The 19,746-nt window shown below is 41.8% G+C and overlaps 1 protein-coding gene across 30 annotated transcripts in view; it reads left to right on the forward strand.

Moving 5' to 3' along the window:
* GPHN (gephyrin) overlaps positions 1–19,360 on the forward strand; it is a 663,734-nt gene extending 644,374 nt beyond the window's left edge. For all 30 annotated transcript variants that reach the window (XM_073551368.1, XM_073551372.1, XM_073551370.1 and 27 more), the window contains 3 exons: positions 15,531–15,634; positions 17,225–17,321; positions 18,273–19,360. In XM_073551368.1, the coding sequence (XP_073407469.1) occupies positions 15,531–15,634; positions 17,225–17,321; positions 18,273–18,406 (335 nt within the window). In that variant the 3' untranslated portion in view covers positions 18,407–19,360. The remainder of the gene's footprint in view (positions 1–15,530; positions 15,635–17,224; positions 17,322–18,272) is intronic.
* The last annotated feature ends 386 nt before the right edge of the window (positions 19,361–19,746 follow it).

Raw genomic sequence — 19,746 nt, forward strand, 5'->3', positions numbered from 1 at the left:
GTGGAAAAAACTACAGAATGGGTGGACATGTGGGAAGCAGAAGAGGTGGTGGGTGGTGGAGTGGAGGGTTGGGCAGGGACTGTAGGAGCAGATGATGTTGATGGCAAGTTGTATGGAGAAGGAGTTTGGTACGGGGCAGGTTGCTGGAAGTGGGGAGATGTCTGGTACGGGGCAGGTTGCTGGAAGTGGGGAGATGTCTGGTACAGGGCAGGTTGCTGGAAGTGGGGAGATGTCTGGTACGGGGCAGGTTGCTGGAAGTGGGGAGATGTCTGGTACTGGGGAGGTTGCTGGTACTGGGGAGTTTGCAGGTACAGTGGAGGTTGCTGGTACTGGTGAGGTTGCTGGTGCTGGGGAGGTTGCTGGTGCTGGGGAGGTGGATGGTGCTGGGGAGGTGGATGGTGCTGGGGAGGTGGATGGTATGTAATAGGAGGGGGAGGATAGAAAGTGGCTGGAGGTGGATGGTTTGTAATAGGAGGGGGAGGATGGAAAGTGGCTGGAGGGGGTGTAGATGTAATAGGAGGGGGAGGATGGAAAGTGGCTGGAGGGGGTGTAGATGTAATAGGAGGGGGAGGATGGAAAGTGGCTGGAGGGGGTGCAGGTGGAGGAACTACTGTGGTGGGAGGAGGAGGAGGTTGGGAGGTAACTTGCTGGAGAGCAGCGTGGCATTAATGCATTACATGCATCTGCTGGGCAGGAGAGAGCGTTTCCATGCGCTCCACAACAGACCTGAAAAAGGTGTGGTTTGGCGAAGATCTTGCTTCTGAATGCATGGTTTGCAGAAGTGTCTTCACCTCCAGAATGCTGGAGTTGATCTGCTGATAGCCTGCGGAGATTTGCTCTGACAAGACTTTTAGACAGTTCTGGAAAGATGCATTCAGATGCAAGAACTCTGGCGCATAAGTCTTTTCCTGACCCCTCTGCCGCTGCCGCCCAGTACCCGCAGGTGTACTAGAGGTGGCAGGGGCAGAAGGGTGGGGTAAAGGGAAAGCGATCTCCTCACCAGCAGCTTCATGTAATGTAGGCGGCCACGATGCTCCTGTGCTGGTGGATGGGACAGATGGGTCGAATGTGTGGGAAGGCTGGGAAGGTGCAGATGTACCGGGGCGGTCGAAGTGTCCCTCGGTGCCGGTCTCCTCAGGGATCGCCTCAGAAGGGTCCAATCGTGCCGGCTCCCGAGTGCTGCTCACCGTGCTGTGGAATAAAGAGAAAAAAAAACAATTAAAATACTGACATGGTATGGCCCTGGCTGAAAAAAAATTTTACATATAACATTTTTTTTCACATGTGGTGTGTAATATTTACCTTCTGGTGACCATTGTTTCCCGGAGGAACGACAGGGCTTCTGCGTACTTGTACTTGCTCCTGCGTCCTCCAGATCCACTCGGGGCCCGCATCTCTTTATTGAACTCCTTCTTGAAACGATCTCTCACAGACCGCCACCGATTCACAATTCTGTTCCCTGAAACGAGAAAGGAGTGGTTAGTATACAACATCAGTGTTTCCCAAACTCCAGTCCTCATGGTCCCCAGGGGTCATGTTTTCAGGATTTCCATAGTAAATAGAAATCCTGAACACATAATCCGTGGGGACCACGAGGACTGGAGTTCGGGAAACACTGGTTTACATCAAGCAACCGGTACTGTATATACTTACGCTCTTTAATCTGGGCCCGAGCTTCGAGGTCCTCCCAGCGGCCCACAAGGAGCGAACAGATTTCCTCCCAGAGTCGTCGGGTAACGATCAGGTCAGCGTGGCGGCGGTCAGCCATATTCCAGAGCGGCTCCCTTTCTCTGACGAGATCGATGAGGCGGTCCACATCAATCCCTCCATCCTCACCGTCAGAGTCGGGAGCACGCTGTGAAGGCTGTTAAAGAAAAAGACAAAAATAACATAATTAGCCTCCACAAAAGAAATGAAATAAAAAGTGCAAAAAAACAAAGCAAAAATATTTATACTTACACGCTGGTGACCGCCGCGTTGCTGTCGCCGACGACCCTGGGAGGCACTGCGAGGACCTCTTGGCCGAGCACCAGATTGGGAAGACTAGAGAAGAAAACAAAAAATGTTATGTCTTTGGATGTAGGCATTTGTTTGCTGTGTGTGGTCTGCAGAACATTGTTTTCTATGTGTTGTGTGTAGTGTGATGTTGTGTTTCTGCTTTTGATGCAAAAAACTTACCAATTGTGAGCCCACTCCAGGTGTCTGTCCACCCCTTCCTTCTTCTTCTGGGAGCTCCTCTTCATCTTGTGATTCCTGTTTTGAAATAAAAGGCAATGAATAGACATATATTACAGAGAAGATGGATTTTGGAAATAAAAACTTACCGTCAAACGCTGACGATGCGAGGGAGGGCTCCCAGAAGATGATGTGCTGTCTTCCTGGTGGCCACACTCCATGCCTGTGGGTGGTGTTCCAGCTGCTGCCATTGCTGCTGCTGCTGCTGCTGCATCTATTGGGCGGCTGTTGAATAAAGAGAAACAAAGGGCCAATGAATATCTTGATATTCAATAGCCCTAGTTTGGAGGAATGGGTTATTTGATAATTACCGTCTCTCATCTGCTGCTGGCCTCCCCTCCTCAGCATGTTCTATTTGCTGCTCCATTTGGGGTGGTGGTGGTGCGGATGGTGCTGCAGTGGTCTCCTGCCTTCTCCTGCGCCTGGTTGCTGTCTTGGGTGGCATGTTGGGTGTGGCTGTGGGTCCCACTGTCTTGCTTTTATATATGTCTTGTGGGCAGAGCTACTGAGCATGCTCAGACCAAAAAACCGGATCCGGCCGCCGGATCCGGCTTTCGCCGGATACGGCACATTGCGGCGCTCATAGGCTTTCATTGTGTGAAAAAGCCGGACGCGCCGGATCCGTCGTGTCCGGCTTTTTCGCCGGAGACAAAAAACGTTACAGTCACCGTTTTTTCCAGACGCCGGATCGCGACACATTGCCGGATCCGGCGCAAACCGGATGAAACGCATGGCCATCCGGCGCGATCTGGCGCAAATGCAAGTCAATGGGGGGGAAACCGGATTCGGCATTGCATTTCGCCGGATCCGGTTTCTGTCAAAAGCGCCGGATCGCGCCTGACGGCGAAAACCTGATGTGTGAAAGAGGCCTTATCGTTCATGTCAAAAAATTGTGTAGCTTCCCTAGTTAGATGTTCTCTGGGTTTTTTGGGGATTTTAATAGGAATGTATGTAGCCTCCAAGACAATGTCGGAGATTGATTCCCTTTTTCCAGTGTTTCCAGTTCTATTGGGGCGTAGTCTGACCACGTAATGGAACCAATTTTAGAATTTTTACAGATAACTAGAGCTCTCTAATTTACTAAAAAGTAGTCAATTCTCGAAAGGGATGAGTGTCTAAGAGAGAAATAGGAGTAGTCTCTCTCGCTGGCATGGTAGTACCGCCATATATCGTGTAGCCCTTCCTCAGCTATAAGGGATTTCAATTCTTCTGCGATGTACGGACTGAGTCAGTTTCTAGAGTTGCCTCCAAGGGTGGTTTGCACGTTAATGACCGGGCCAATTTTTACAATTCTGACCAATGTCCCTTTATTAGGTAATAACTCTGGAATGCTTCCATGGATCCCGGTGATTCTGACATTGTTTTCCTCGTGACATATTGTACTTCATGTTAGTGGTAAAATTTAATTCATATAACTTGCGTTTATTTGTGAAAAAAATGGAAATTTGGCGAAAATTTTGAAAATTTCACAATTTTCCAACTTTTAATTTTTTATGCCCTTAAATCACAGAGATATGGCACACAAAAAACTTAATAAGTAACATTTCCCACATGTTTAGTTTACATCAGCAAAATTTTGGAACCAAAATTTTTTTTTGTTAGGAAGTTATAAGGGTTAAAAGTTGACCAGCGATTTCTCATTTTTACAGCACCATTTTTTTTTTAGGGACCACATCACATTTGAAGTCGCTTTGAGGGGTCTATATGATAGAAAATACCCAAAAGTGATACCGTTCTAAAAACTGCACCCCTGACTGTACTCAAAACCATATTCAAGAAGTTCATTAACCCTTCAGGTGCTTCACAGGAATTTTTTGAATGTTTAAAAAAAATGAACATTTAACTTTTTTTCACAAACAATTACCTCAGGTCCAATTTTTTTATTTTACCAAGGGTAACAAGAGAAATTGGACTGCAAGAGTTATCGTGCAATTTGTCCTTAGTACACTGATACCTGATATGTGGGGGAGAACCACTGTTTCGGTGCATGGCAGAGCTCAAAAGGGAAGGAGCACCATTTGACTTTTTCAACGCAAAATTGGCTGGAATTGAGATCGGACGCCATGTCACGTTTGGAGAACCCCTGATGTGCCAGTGGAAACTCCCCATAAGTGACCTCATTTTGGAAACTAGACCCCCCCATGGAACTTATCTAGATATGTGGTGAGAACTTTGAGCCCCCAAGTGCTTCACAAAAGTTTATAACGTACAGCCATACAATTAAAAAAATCATATTTTTTTCACAAAAATAATCTTTTCACCCCCAATTTATATTTTCCCAAGGGAAACAGGACCCCAAAAATTATTGTGCAATTTGACCTGAGTACGCCAATACTCCATATGTGGGGTTAAATCACTGTTTGGGTGCATGGCAGAGCTCGGAAGGGAATGAGCGCCGTTTGACTTTTTCAATGCAGAATTGGCTTGATGCCATATCGCATTTGGAGAGCACCTGATGTTCCTAAACAGTGGAAACCCCCCACAAATGACACCATTTTGGAAACTAAACCCCCCAAGGAACTTATCTAGATCTGTGGTGAGAACTTTGAACCCCCATGGGTTTCGCATAAGTTTATAACGTACAGCCGTAAAATTAAAAAATCATATTTTTTCCACAAAAATGATCTTTTCACCCCCCAATTGTTATTTTCCCAAGGGAAACAGGCACCCAAAAGTTATTGTGCAATTTGTCCTGAGTATGTTGATACCCCATATGTGCGGGTAAACTACTGTTTGGGCGAATGGCAGAGCTTGGAAGGGAAGGAGCACCGTCTGATGCAAAATTGGCTGGAATTGAGATCGGGTGCCATGTCACGTTTGGAGAGCCCCTGATGTGCATGAACCCTGGAAACCCCCCACAAGTGACCCCATTTTGGAAACTAGACCCCCCAAGGAACTTATCTAGATGTGTGGTGAGCACTTTGAACCTCCAAGTGCTTCACAGAAGTTTATAACGCCCGGGCGTGAAAATAAACAAATCATATTTTTTCCTCAAGCATGATCTTTTAGTCCCCAATTTTTTGTTTTTATTTTCCCAAGGGTAACAGGAGAAATTGGACCCCAAAAGTTTTCCAATTTGTCCCGAGTACGCTGATAACCCATTTGTGGGAGAAAACTAGTGTATGGGCACACATTGGGGCTCGGAAGGATTGTAGTGACGTTTTGGAATGCAGACTTTGATGGAATGGTCTGCGAGTGTCATGTCACGTTTGGAGAGCCCCTGATGTGCCTAAACTGTGGAAACCCCCCACAAGTGACCCTATTTTGGAAACTAGACCCCTCAAGGAACTTATCTAGATGTGTGGTGAGCACTTTGAACCCCCAAGTGCTTTACAGGAGTTTATAACGTAGAGCCATAAAAATAAAAAAAATCATTTTTTTCCACAAAAATAATATTTTTGCCCCCAATTTTTATTTTCCCAAGGGTAACAAGAGAAATTGGACCCCAAAAGTTGTTGTGCAATTTGTCCTCAGTAGGCTGATACCCAATATGTGGGGGTAAACCATTGTTTGAGCGCATGACAGAGCTTGGAAGGGAAGGAGCACGTCAAATGACTTTTTCAACGCAGAATTGGCTGGAATTGAGATCAGACGCCATGTTGAGTTTGGAGAGCCCCTGATGTGCCTAAACAGTGGAAACCCCCAATTCTAACTCCAACCCTAACCCCAACACACCCCTAACCCTAATCTCAGTCCAAACCCTAGCCCTAACCCTAATGGGAAAATGGAAATAAATACATTTTTTATTTTATTATTTTTCCCTAACTAAGGGGGTGATAAAGGGGGTTTGATTTACTATTTATGGCGGTTTTTATGTTTGGCAGCTGTCACAAGCTAAAAGACGCTTTTTATTGTAATAATAGTTTTTGCATCACCACATTTTGAGAGCTATAATTTTTCCGTATTTTGACCCACAGGGTCATTTGAGGTCTTATTTTTTGCGGGACGAGTTTACGTTTTTATTGGTACCATTTTCGGGCACGTGACTTTTTTGATCACTTTTTAGTTCGATTTTTGGGACGCAGAATGAACAAAAACCAGCATTTCATGAATTTATTTTGGTGGGTGCGTTTACACCGTTCCGCGTGCGGTGAAATTGATAAAGCAGTTGTATTCTTCGGGTCAGTACGATTACAGCGATACCTCATTTATATGATTTTTTTAAATTTTGGTGAGCGCCGCTGATCGCGGTAACGTACTATCCCGTTCCCGATCATATGGGCCCGGTACCATGGATGGGATAGTACAACAGATGTCAGAAAGGGGTTAAAGGACCCATTACCATCGTTTGGATCTTTTTCAGTGAAAATATCCAGCTCACCAGAGACAGCATCCTGACATCGGAGCACGAGACCGCTGTGTCAAAGCGCTTGATTTAAAACAATGAAGAAGGAATGTCCAGCTCCATGATGTAGTGAATACATAAATCCTTTTATTCACTTAGTCACTTCAAAGGTGAGGTTAAAAGGCCAGCATAGAAAAACAAGGCTTGCGTTCTCAACTCGTTTCTGGTGACTTCGCACCCTTAGTCATGATGAACAGCTTTGTTACAAATAGATCTTATATACTATGTCCGGTGGACACACTGGTAAAATAATTAACACACAAAAAGTGGGAGACATGTGAAACAGACAGAATTAAAATCCTTAACAAAATCCTAGGTTATGCATGACAAAATGTACAATTCAACCATCTACAGATAAATTATATTTTAATAGATAAAAAAAAATTTTTACTTTACATTTTTTATAGCTTGTTTATATTTTTTTAGAAACTATTTGTATAAAACAGAGATGGAAGAGGAAATAATTGCCTTTTATTTATGTGCAAAGAAGAGTTTTTTCGCAGCATAAATATGCCACAAAAACACTTTCGATTTTAGAAAAATTGTGCGGCAAATCACAGCAGTATGAGCTGCAACCATTTCAGATTTCATTTGCATAAGGAAGAAAATACATTTTTTTTTTTTTTTTTTTTACTTTTATCGGAATCAACAGGTGGCAGATAATTTGTTTATAGATAAATCCGTTAGTTAAAATGTTATCCCAAACAGATTTATAATCTTATAAATTCATAGCAAAAATAAGACACTAAATATTCATCATAATTTTATTTTCAGAATTGTTCAAAATATCCTAAATTTATTAGATTAATAAAAAAGCATGATCTCTTTTCTTTTATTTAAACCCTGTGGTATTCTAGTATTTAATTTGAAGATCCACCACGCTTCTCTATTCCTAAGTATCGATTCTATATCGCCACCTCTGATCCGATTATGGATTTTTTCTACACCATATACTTTCAATGAATCCAATTTATTTTTATGGACTTCAACAAAGTGTTTCGATAACTGAGATATATTTCTATCTGTGTTAGCGCTCTCTATGTCATGGATATGCTCCCTAATTCTTGTTTTTAAAGTGCGCTTAGTACTGCCCACATATTTTAATTGGCAAGCTGTGCACTCCATGACATAGACAACGTTCTTAGAGTTGCAGTTTATGAAATCTTTAATTTCAAACTAATTTCTGTCATTAAAATCTCCAAATTTAGTACATTTTTTAGTATAACTGCACATTTTACACTGATTAGCGCCACACTTAAAAAAAAAAAAAAAAACCCTTCATGTTTAACCATTTACTTGTGTGTTCCTGCGATGTGCAGAGAAAGCTCGGCGATAGACTCTTTTTTATTGAGGGTGCTTTTCTAGAGACTATTCTAAATCCTTTTTTTTATTACTTCCTCAATATCTGGATCTTCTTTGAGGATTGATAAATTATCCTGAATAAAAATTCTTTTTATGCATGAAAATCGGTTACTAAATTGTAAGACCAATGTTACAGGATTAACAGGATTTTTAGTTACGTTATGTAGTTTTATGAAACGAGATTTTTTAGACACAATTTTTTCCGCCCTATCTAAACTCCATTGATTGTAGCCCCTTCTACTTAGACGCTGTTTTATACCACAGACTTCTTTTTTATAGTCCTCATGCCGGCTACTATTTCTTTATGCACGTGTCATTTCACCCACAGGAATACTTTTAATTGTATGCCTCGGGTGATGACTTTTAGCATGGAGTATCGTATTTCCAGCTGTGTCTTTTCGATGAGTGCGGGTAACCACAGACTCATTAGGTATTCCAATTAAATTCAAATCTAAGAAATCGATGTTAGACTTCTCATGTCGTACCAGGAATTTTACGTTCAAAGGATTACAGTTTAGATACATGTTAAATTCATGCACAGTCAATATATCAGATTTCCAAATTATGACAATATCGTCTATATATCTCCCATAAAATTGAATGCAATTAATAAAAGGGTTATCGATATTATGGATTTACAGCTCCTCCCACCAACTCATGACTAAATTTGCCAATGAGGGGGAGTATTTAGCCCCCATAGAAACACCATTTGTTTGCATGTAATAGTTTTCATTGAATAAAAAATAATCGTTCGAAATTAAGAAATGTGTGACATCCAATATATAATTTTGAAAATCAGGGGGTAAATTGCTGTATTTTTGCAAGTGGAACTGTAACGCATAAATTGCTATTTTATGTGGAATTGATGTGTGCAAAGAAATAACATCTGTGGTTATCCAAGAAAAATTAGTGTCCCATATTAAACCATCCATCATACTCAGAACCTCAGTGCTATCTCTAATAAATCCAGGAACCCTTTGGGCCAGGGGTTGGAAAAGAAGATCCAACCATTACCCTAATCTCACCCCACCGACCCCATTCCTGACACAATTGGTCTCATGGGGGGGGGGTTTATGGGTTTTTGGTAGCGCGTAAAGTGTCGGTGTAACAGGGTTGAGAGCTTTTAAATAGTCCTTTTCTTTAGTACTCAAAAAACCCGTACTAAATCCTTCATCTATAATTTGAAAAATTCGATCTTTGATTTTCAAGGAAGGATTTTCAGATAACCGTTTATAAATTATAGGATCATCTAACATTTTCTCAACCCAGTTAATATAAACGCCTTACGTCTCGCCAGTGTCGCCGCAGATAAGTCCTGAAAGACTGATATCCCCTGCTCCTTCATTGTAAAAAAGTGGATGCGCGTTAGAGTGTCCCTAGGTACTGATTGATGTAGAAAACTCGGGTTAGGGACCTTGTGTATACGATCCACCAATAAACTTGAATCCGCCGCATCTGGGAGAGTGGTTTTGAGCATTTCGTGGAAAAATTTGGTCAGAGTTTTTAACAGATTCAGGGATTCCATGTAGACGCACATTATTTCTGCGGTATTTGTCTTCTTGATCCCACAGTTTACTTCTAAGTTTTTCTGACATCTCTTTTTGTTCTTGAAAGACATCTATTAATGCATTGTGAGATGCTACAAATTCAGCCATTTTCCCTTTTAAATGGGTCGTGCACTCTCCATGGCCTCTCACTTCTTTTCTTAGGTCGCCCACCATCTGTTTCATATCTGCTTTTTGGGATGAATGCAAACTGCTTAGGAGGTCTTTCATTATGTTTCTGGTTGTTGGGGCGTCTGCTAGGTTATGGTAGTTTCCTATAGGAGAGCCCCCTCGTGACGACCCTCCTGAAGCCACTAAGGAACCGGATGAGGCCTCACTTCTTGCTGAGGAAGTGCGTGTTGATTCCCGAGGGAAAAAATTTGTGAGTTTGGCAGGGGAGGGCATTTTTCGTGGTCTGTCCTTGTCATGGTCACTGGTATGTTTTGCAGGGTAAATTTGGTTACAGATAAGAGTTGCTTCTAGCCGCTTATTTGGGTAAGAGTATTTGGCTGAGAGTAACGCTTTTCTAGGTCACATTATCAAATACAGGATCGGAGGGGCACCCACACTGAGTTACATTCAGGAATCCAGCAGGTATAGGGTGTTGCTAAATTGAACAAGTAGAGTGGCCAATAGGTGACAGTCTTGCTTCATGTATGCCAAAACCAGTGTGATTTGTGCAACACATACACAGGTAAAAAAGATTATTTTGTCTGCAGTTTATAATGCCTTCAGAAGTTTACAAAGGGTTAGTGCAGGTGCTGGGCACAACAAGGCTGTCTAAATGCTAAAGGGTAGGAGTGATCTCTGAGTCTTTCCATGGATGTTTGTCTCATGCTGTGAGTGCAATATTGAAAAAGCTAAGGAAAAAAGAGGGCGCAATAGGGTCTTATCCGGGTGGTGAATCAAATAAATGTAGGAAATCCACTCACCTGATTTAGGAGAAATAAAGGCATAGGAACCAAATGTCAGTCTGCTGCACGTCCGAAGGTCCACTCTGTGACCGCCAATATGAATCCTTATGGATAAAAAACTTTCTCGGACTTACTGTGCGCTACTAGACAAAGTTCAATTCAACGCTGCATGTGAAGTTTAACTGTTTAATTCCCAACGCGTTTCAAAGTATAAAACTTCTTCTTCATGTCATCCCCTGAAGAAGTTTTATACTTTGAAACGCGTTGGGAATTAAACAGTTAAACTTCACATGCAGCGTTGAATTGAACTTTGTCTAGTAGCGCACAGTAAGTCCGAGAAAGTTTTTTATCCATAAGGATTCATATTGGCTGTGAGTGCAATCACACACAGAAGAAGAGAGGGGAAGGAGGAGGATTGAGGTGATGAAGGGACCTCCGGTGTGCCTTGCACAGACAGCAGTTCTGAATTGTCCCAAAAGCTGATGTCCTTCTGTTCTGGCTTATCTTAGTGTGCAGGCCTAGCCTCTGCTGGTATAGGGGCTGATTAGGGAGCAGGCAATGTCTGTGAAGAGCACAGGCACTGGAAAGATGGCCGCTGCTCCTCCCCTCTCATTCCACTGTCCCCTGCACTCACCCACAGTTCGTCCGGTTTATGGAAGAGTCACCGTTCTGCTTGTCTTGGCGGACCCTTCTCCTCACTGTCCTCACGTGGGCACCCGGTACGTGTGAAGGTGCGGGCCCTCAGAAGCACCTGAGCCGCTCTATGAGCCTGGTAGGGCCGTGGTCTGCAGCTGTGCTTCCAGGCCTCTCACCGGTGTTAGGCTCCCGTGCCAGTCAGAGGGTTTACTATAGCTGACAGATGTCCGCAGGTCTTCTTAGAAGGCTGGATGGAGCAGATATTCGGTGGATTGTAGGAGAGCTCTCCTTCATGTGTCTGCTCCCTTCAGCTTCCAGACATGCCTCCCCTTCCCTCCAGCAATCTATTTTCTAAGGCCGGGGTCACACTTGTGAGAAACTCGCACGAGTCTCGCGTCTCAATACATGGCACTGCCACCGGCACTTGGACCGGAGCGCTCAGCTGCATAGAAATACATGCAGCTGCACACTCTGGTCCCGAGTGCCGGCGGCAGTGCCCGGGAATTGAGACGTGAGACTCATGCGATTTTCTCGCAAGTCTGACCCCGGCATCAGAAGGAGAGTCACCAATGCAAACATAGATACAAAAATTGGTTAGGGAGGCAAGGGCTTAAAATGAATGGTACCATTAAAAACTACAGCTCGGCTGGCAAAATAAAAAGACAGGCCCTCAAATGGCGATGGAAAAGTAAAAAAAAATATATAGCTCTTGAAGTAAGTTAATAATAATCCCAGAACGCAGAAAGGAAAGAAAAAAGCACCCTTGGTTAATTTGTGACAAAGAATAAAGCCAAGTTAGTAGAGTTTAATGATAAACCGGCCCAGTTGCATGCTTGGTAGGATGAGTGCTGAGCAATGTAAAGGCTGGCATATTATCATGGTTCCTGGAAATAGTCTTAGAAAGATTAATCCACCTGACCGAGTGTTTTCTCCTGCTGTAGTCTTTTATTGAAGCTTTTAATTAAATTGTATCCGTAAGAGAATCAATATGCCGTTGCAACGCCATCACTAAATAACATGCTGACAACACATTAGGATCGTCCAAGGACCTATGCAGCTTGTGGCAAAGTCTGATGCTACTGTTAGCCTAATGTACAAGTACTAGTTTCATTAACCATGTTGTAGTGTTGCTGCTTACATTCCCACGGGACACCCCTGAAGCCGGCTATAAGTTGTGCTCATCCAGCGCACTTACTGTGTCCTACTGCATTTGTTAGGTAGACCACCTTAGTTAATGGGAATAAAACACCCCCTACTTTGTTTTGGATCTCTGTATCCATGTTGGTTTTTGTTGTCTCTATATTCCGATGTGAGGGATGACTCAATAATATCCAGTGCCAGGCAAAGTCGGTACTTAATGCCTACATAATAAAGCTGACTCCTTAATTGCCTTCACAAATATGAAAAAGGGTTACATGACGGCATATCTGTTTTTCTTTCCACTAGTGTTGGTGTCAGTTGACTGTCAAGAGCCAGTTCAGCAGCCAAGTCATTAATCTGTGGCCTTTTGAACCGACTTCTCTCTGCTGTTTCCTCATCTGATTAGCCGTCCTGGTGCAACATTATGGTAACACTGCACCTGGCCGGAGATGGTCACAGGTAGGAGGTGCTTCTCAGGGCTCCCATACCTCCACTGGCCACAGGTTACTGACGTGGCTGCTGGATCGGATTGAACCATCGCTACTTTATCATACTTTCACAGACTTTTCCAACTGGAGTGATAGATACATTTACAATTTGTGTTCTATCTGTCTATCTACCCTATGTGGTGGTGTCAAATGTGAACTATTATTGATCTTTATAATAGCAGCATGTGACACTTATTATACATAATTATCGGCAATCATATACTGTAGTTAGTGTCATTAAAGTCCAATCATCTTGCTCCTTTAGTTCTAGTATTGACTATATTATTCCTATTACCAAGCCCCTCTTTATGCTAGTAACAGGACAAATGTAGTAAAAGCTGTCAAATACAGCGCTAGTACTCCATATTTACAATTGTAGGTATAGTAGCTTTCAATCTCCTATTGCCAACATCATAGAGAGCTAGCTCCACAGTGATGTAAGAAAGCAGGACTAGTCTCCATAACTGCATGTAAATATACGTTCAAGCTCTACACGTTTCATAATTTCTTATAACTGCCATGATCATCAGGGCCTAGCAGTTTCATCAATACTTAACTACAATTATTCAGTGTGATAGTTTATGATTAAACGTATCAGCATGGTTGCTCAAATCATTGACAGACTGAAACAGGTTTTGCTCGAGAATATCCCTGTATTTCGCGCCATCCATCTTCCCCTTGACTCGGACCATTTTCCCTGTCCCTGCTGCCGGAAAACACCCCCACAGCATGATGTTGCCACCACCATGTTTCACTGTGGGGATTATGTTCTTGAGGTGATGAGCTGTGCTGGTTTGGCACTAGACAAATAGCGTTTACGTAGGTGTCCAAAAAGTTAAATTTTGGCCTCAGCTGAACACAGCACCTTCCTCCATACATTTGGGGAGTCTCCCATGTCTTTTGGCAAATTCAAAACGAGCCTTACAATTTTTGTGTGTAAGTAAAGGCTTTTTTCTGCCCACTCTTCCATAAAGGCCACCTCTGTGGAGCGTACGGCTTATTGTGGTCGTATGGACAGATAATCTAGTCTCTGCTTGGGAACTCTTCAGCTCCTTCAGAATTACCTTTGGTCTCTGTGCTGCCTCTCTGATTAATGTCATACTTGCCTAGCCAAGTGTTTTGATGGCACCCTCTCTTGGTTGCTTTGTTGTGGTACCTTGTTCTTTTCATTTGATGATAATGGATTTGATGGTGCTTTGGGGATCATCAGAGATTTGGGTATTTTTTTTTTACCCAACCCTGAATTGTACTTCTCAACAACTTTGTCCCTGACTTGTTTGGCGATCTCCTTGGTCTTCATGGTGGTGTTTGGTTAGTGGTCCCTCTTGTTAATGGTATTGCAGCCTCTGTGGCCTTTCAGAAAAGGTAGTGTGTAAACTGACAGACATGTGACACGTCCTGTCACATGGCACATGACAATTTTTAGTTATTTCAGCCCACAAATGTAATTTGTGTCTAAATTCTTCTCACTTATTATTATTATTATTATTTATTGTTATAGCGCCATTTATTCCATGGCGCTTTACATGTAAGGAGGGGTATACATAATAAAAACAAGTACAATAATGTTAAACAATACAAGTCATAACTGGTACAGGAGGAGAGAGGACCCTGCCCGCGAAGGCTTACAATCTACAAGGGATGGGTGAGAATACAGTAGGCGAGGGTAGAGCTGGTCACTTCACCAATTTAGACTATTTAGTGCTGATGCATCACACACAAATCAGATTACAGAAATATTTACACACGGGATGTAATGTAACAAAATAGGATGAAAGCCAAGCAGGTGAATACTTTCACAAGCCATTGTATTTGATAATTTAAAAGATTTAAACATTTAAAAGATTGTCTGTCGGCACAAAATAACTGTTCAAACCAAGCACGTGCACTCGGTTCATCCTTTGCATGGCTATTTCAGTGTACCTTCCCATCTTCTTGTTTTCCATCTACATTTGGAAAAAAGTATTTAGTCAGCCACCAATTGTGCAAGTTCTCCCACATAAAAAGATGAGAGAGGCCTGTAATTGACATCATAGATAGACTAAGACCACAACTATGAGAGTCAAAATGCGGAAACAAATCTGGATAAACGTCTGACCTCTGTCATTGCCAACAAAGGATATATAATAAAATATTGAGATGAACTTTTGTTAATGACCAAATACTTATTTTCCACCATAATTTGAAAAATAAATCTTGCCAAATCAGACAAGGTGATTCTCTGGATTTGTTTTTTCAGTTTTACTCTCATAGTTGTGGTCTACCTATGATGGCAATTACAGGCCTCTCTCATCTTTTTAAGTGGGAGAACTTGCACAATTGGTGGCTAAAAACACCTTTTTTTTTCCCCACTGTATCTGCCCCCATTCTGTCTTAAGTGGTGAAGGCAGAAAAGGATGGAGACAGATGGGGAAACAAGTAAGTGGGTAGGTACACTGAACTACTTGGCCAGTAGTTCAGTCAGCGTAGTGCCTGTGCTTGGTTTGTACAGTCATTTTGTGATGCCAGACTTGCTTTAACATTTACATCAGAACTATTCTTTCTGTATACTTCAAACAGAGTGCATAAGCGTGATGGGGACTTGTATCACTTCGTAGGATGGTTATTGGCATTCCGAACAGTGAACTGTTCCAGGGAAGGCATTGGTTTTCATGCCTCGCTATGGTCATGTAGGGGTCAACATGAGAAAGACCTTATTGATTAAAACGTCCCCTGCATCTACAAGGTTAAAGGAAAAATCAATGTATACGTCCTGCAAAATCAAAGATGGTTTATGGATTTAATGCCGGAAATTGTTACGCATGATTTATCCTTTTTATTGCCTGTCAAGTACTGATTAATGCTATTTACTTTCCATTCATTCTAGGCAACCCTGTGTCAGCAGTAGTTACCTGTAATCTTTTTGTTGTACCAGCACTGAGAAAGATGCAGGGAATCCTGGATCCAAGACCTACAATCATCAAAGCCAGGGTATTTACTTTAAGTTTAGGAAAAAAAAGTAACAAAAATGTGTATGACCAGCAGAGTTGTGCATGCATCTCTGGATTATAATATAGGATGTAACTCAGGATCAGTACAAGTAATGCAATTTGTTTGCAAAAATACATAAAGGGGATGTCCTCCTTAGCAAAAATCTGCTAATCACAGCTGAGACCCTGAGAAATCTGCTGTAATCTGTGGAATATGGGCAGCAAGTGTCCCACATTCCTACAGCGCCACCACAAGGAAAATGAAACATTACACATGCCTATTGAAATCAATTGTATATATCTGTTATGCTCAAATGCCGTGTAGTTTTTCACACTGCCCATACTCCTGAAATTGCTCCTAACCAAAAGCTTGTTTCGCCAAAGCTAACTCTCCTGGTGCACGATGCACAAGCATGCTCTACTCAGCCGAGTGTGCGTGTGTTTTCAATTTGGAGAGACTAAGCCACTTCCTTATAACTGACAGCAGCTCATCCCCCAGAAAAAAAACAAAAGTGGTTACTGTCTTTAGGCGTGCCAAATCTCATAGGGTGTGGTAGTTCTCAGATGAACACATTAAAACAAAGACTTGATGAGAGATGTGACTAAGCTAGGTGTACACAGGGAGTATCTTTTACTTATTACTCAGTTTTGTGTTCTGCTATTTTCAACCATGTAAGAAATGCCTAAATTTATACACCATATGCCCATACTCATGAAGGGTATAAAAAAATGAATATACTAGAACTAGAACACATACCGACGCACCAGCAATCCCGACAACGATATGACGTGTAGGGATCGCTGGTGCGTCACTAAATGATCTCTAGTAAGATGTCAAACTGGCAGATCTCTTCAATGACGCACCAGCGATCCCGAAAACGATGCGACCTGTAGGGATCGCTGGTGCGTCGCTAAATGATCTCTAGTAAGATGTCAAACTGGCAGATCTCTTCAATGACGCACCAGCGATCCCGACAACGATGCGACCTGTAGGGATCGCTGGTGCGTCGCTAAATGATCTCTAGTAAGATGTCAAACTGGCAGATCTCTTCAACGACGCACCAGCGATCCCGACAACGATGCAACCTGGTAAGGATCGCTGATGCATTGTCACACAGCAGCTATTCTGAACGATTGCCGCCTGCGTCCCTGAGTTCTGCGTCGCCAACGAGGTCACTCACTTGAAAAAATGGCCCAGGACATTCGAGCCCGATCAGCGATATCCAGCAGGGGGGCTGGTCGCCACTACGTGTCACATGTAGCGAGATCGCTGTTGCGTCACAAAATCTGTGATGCATCAGCGATCTCGCTAGCGATCTCGCTATGTGAGTCGGGGCCTTTAGAAATCACAAATTGTGGATTTCTCAGTTCTAACCGGCTGTCGACTGAATCCCATAAACTTCTAAATTGGAGTAATAGTTTCTCTATACAACTTTAATCCAATGTGTGTAGATTCTTAAGTGATTTCCTAAATCGCAACCATTTTTTTACTGTAATATGTTATGTTCAAAAGGTAGATGGACCCTTGAAATAGTGAACAAAATTAGTGACTATGGCTGAGGTTAGAACACTTTCTTTTCTTATAATGCAGTTATCTTGTGATGTAAAGTTGGATCCTCGCCCAGAGTATCATCGCTGCATACTTACATGGCATCACCAAGAGCCACTGCCTTGGGCACAAAGTACAGGTCAGTAAGAATTGAATGTTAAGGCCCAACTTGATTGGCATCAACTTACTGTAGTAAAATAACTGCCAAATTGGCTTAAAAACTTTGAAGAACAAAAGTCACAAAAATCACGTAAATAGCCCCTCACCCTCTCAAAAAAATAGTTACATCCATTAAACTAGTGTATTCCAAAAATGCCTGATCCTGAATAATCAAAATATCCTTGACTGGAATCACTTGCAAAAAAACATCATGGGGTTTAAATGAAATTTTAGCCAGATTGATGGAGACTTGGTCTTGGTTACGAAAACATGACCATTGTCCAGCTGTACTTTTTCTAACCCATCATCCACATTGAAAACCCCTACATTGAGGCAATTCGTAGGACCTATGTTGATCTTCGTGAAGTTTAGCTTTCTTTTTTTTTCCAGCTTTTACATTATTTTTCTATTGATCTATAAAACAGCTGCCCCGTGTTAGTAAACACCTTCTTGTAGACCTGGAAGAGAGTGATCTCCATCAATACAATAGACAGTGAAGGAAGACGTGGTGAGCAAAGTTGAACAAAGGTCTACTGAAATGGGGACTTCTTAAGAATCAGTTGTAATTTCAGTGTTCGGACTACCAACGATCTATGGATGTGTTATATTTTGCTATTTTGGGTAACTGGAGATGAGCCAATCAATTAGCAGGTACCTAGTCTAGCGAGCACATCAGTATCATGTGGCCATCAAGCTGGAGATCTGCTGAAATCCGAGACACCTCTACTGATTTAGAAACCTGGTACGATGTCATCATTGTGTAGTGATGCACTCATGATATTGTGGCGGGACTCTTTTGGATGTTGGCAGGTAGGAGGAGGTTCACAGGTGAGGGACTGACTAGGGTATAACATTAACCCAAGCTGATTTAGACACAATGGTCATCTTCTTTTTCGATGCTTGTACTCACATCTATGTCTTCTGCGCGCAGGTAATCAGATGAGCAGTCGCCTGATGAGTATGCGCAGTGCCAATGGACTGTTGATGCTACCTCCAAAGACAGAACAGTATGTGGAACTTCACAAGGGAGAGGTGGTGGACGTCATGGTCATTGGAAGGCTATGATGACAAACGCAAGAGAAGAAGCATCAATGCATGTCCACATATCATTGACTGTATCCTGTAATATGCAATGGCACAGCTAATTTTTATGATTTGGGATAAAAGTTGATCAGTATAGTCAACATCTTGAACTAAAATTTAAAAAAAAAAAAAACAACTTGACTTTAAGGAGAAAAAAACTGAAAAAAAATATCTTTTTTTCAAAAAAATTAAAAAAAATAAAAATATTCTCTAAAAAAAAAAAACCCTCTTATAAAAACCTTATTCTGATTATATCAAGGCAACTTTTCCTTCATTGCAATTGCTTTGTGTGTTAAAATGCTAGGTCTAATAGCAGTAGCTTTTAGTAGACAGCAGTAGATGCCTGCAAAAGTTGTGTTTCTCTCATCCTTAAAGTACAAATACTTAAGCTCTTAATCAAGGCTGTCTGCTTACTTTATACTAGCTTAGATGACACTGCTGTTTCCCTTATCAGTATGCTTCATAACTGCTTCACAAGAGAGCTCTGCTTGTTCTTTATCTTGTATAACGTGTTGATGTGCACAGTGCCAAAAGCCAAGTGGTTGCGTCTGGATCAAGACTCCCCATCTTCTTAACAAGGAGGAGAGACTTCCTGGCAATCACTCCGCTCAGTACTATTGGGCAGTAACTGAATTACCTTTTCTTTGAACAAAAAAAAAAAAAAGAAAAAAAAATGAAAAAAAAATTGCTTCCTTAAGTGCTGACAGCCTTTTTAACCAATACATTTAAAAAAAAATGTACAGAAAAAAAATATCAAAAACTGATCTTGTACAGATTACAGTGTACCAGCATTCATGTGGAAATCAAAAAGAAGCAAAGAAAATATCGAAGAACTGTGTACCATAACATTTTCTGTAATGATATTGAAACAAGATTAATTAAATCCTTGACCATTATTTAAAAAAATAATAATAATAAAATTTGTTCTTCTTTTGACTTATGTTTCATGAATTAAGCAAAAAATAAATAAATTTTGAGGAAAGAAAAGTGCTTTGTAGGTAGAACCAATGCTGGAATGGTGATTTTTGTTATTTACTTTCTTTTAATTTTCTCTCATTTTTTGTGGCAACATTTTGGAGAACTAGCCACAGATCTTGTGTGGATGTCGCTTGCACAAGTGCTTTGTGGAGAACTCATCAAGATTCCTCACAGTGCTGAAATCTATTAATTTTGTTGATGTAGAATTGTAGCTGTATAAAAAAAGATACCGTACTGTGCAAAAGGTATAGGTAGAGCTGAAATAAATGCTGCAAAAGAGAACAAGAGAAATCTAAGTCCCATTAATATTTGGTGTGACCATCACTTCTTCTCGATTCTTGCAC

Source organism: Dendrobates tinctorius, unplaced genomic scaffold (genome assembly GCF_039654945.1).
Source record: "Dendrobates tinctorius isolate UK_male_01 unplaced genomic scaffold, ASM3965494v1 ptg000175l, whole genome shotgun sequence".
Taxonomy (NCBI): domain Eukaryota; kingdom Metazoa; phylum Chordata; class Amphibia; order Anura; family Dendrobatidae; genus Dendrobates; species Dendrobates tinctorius.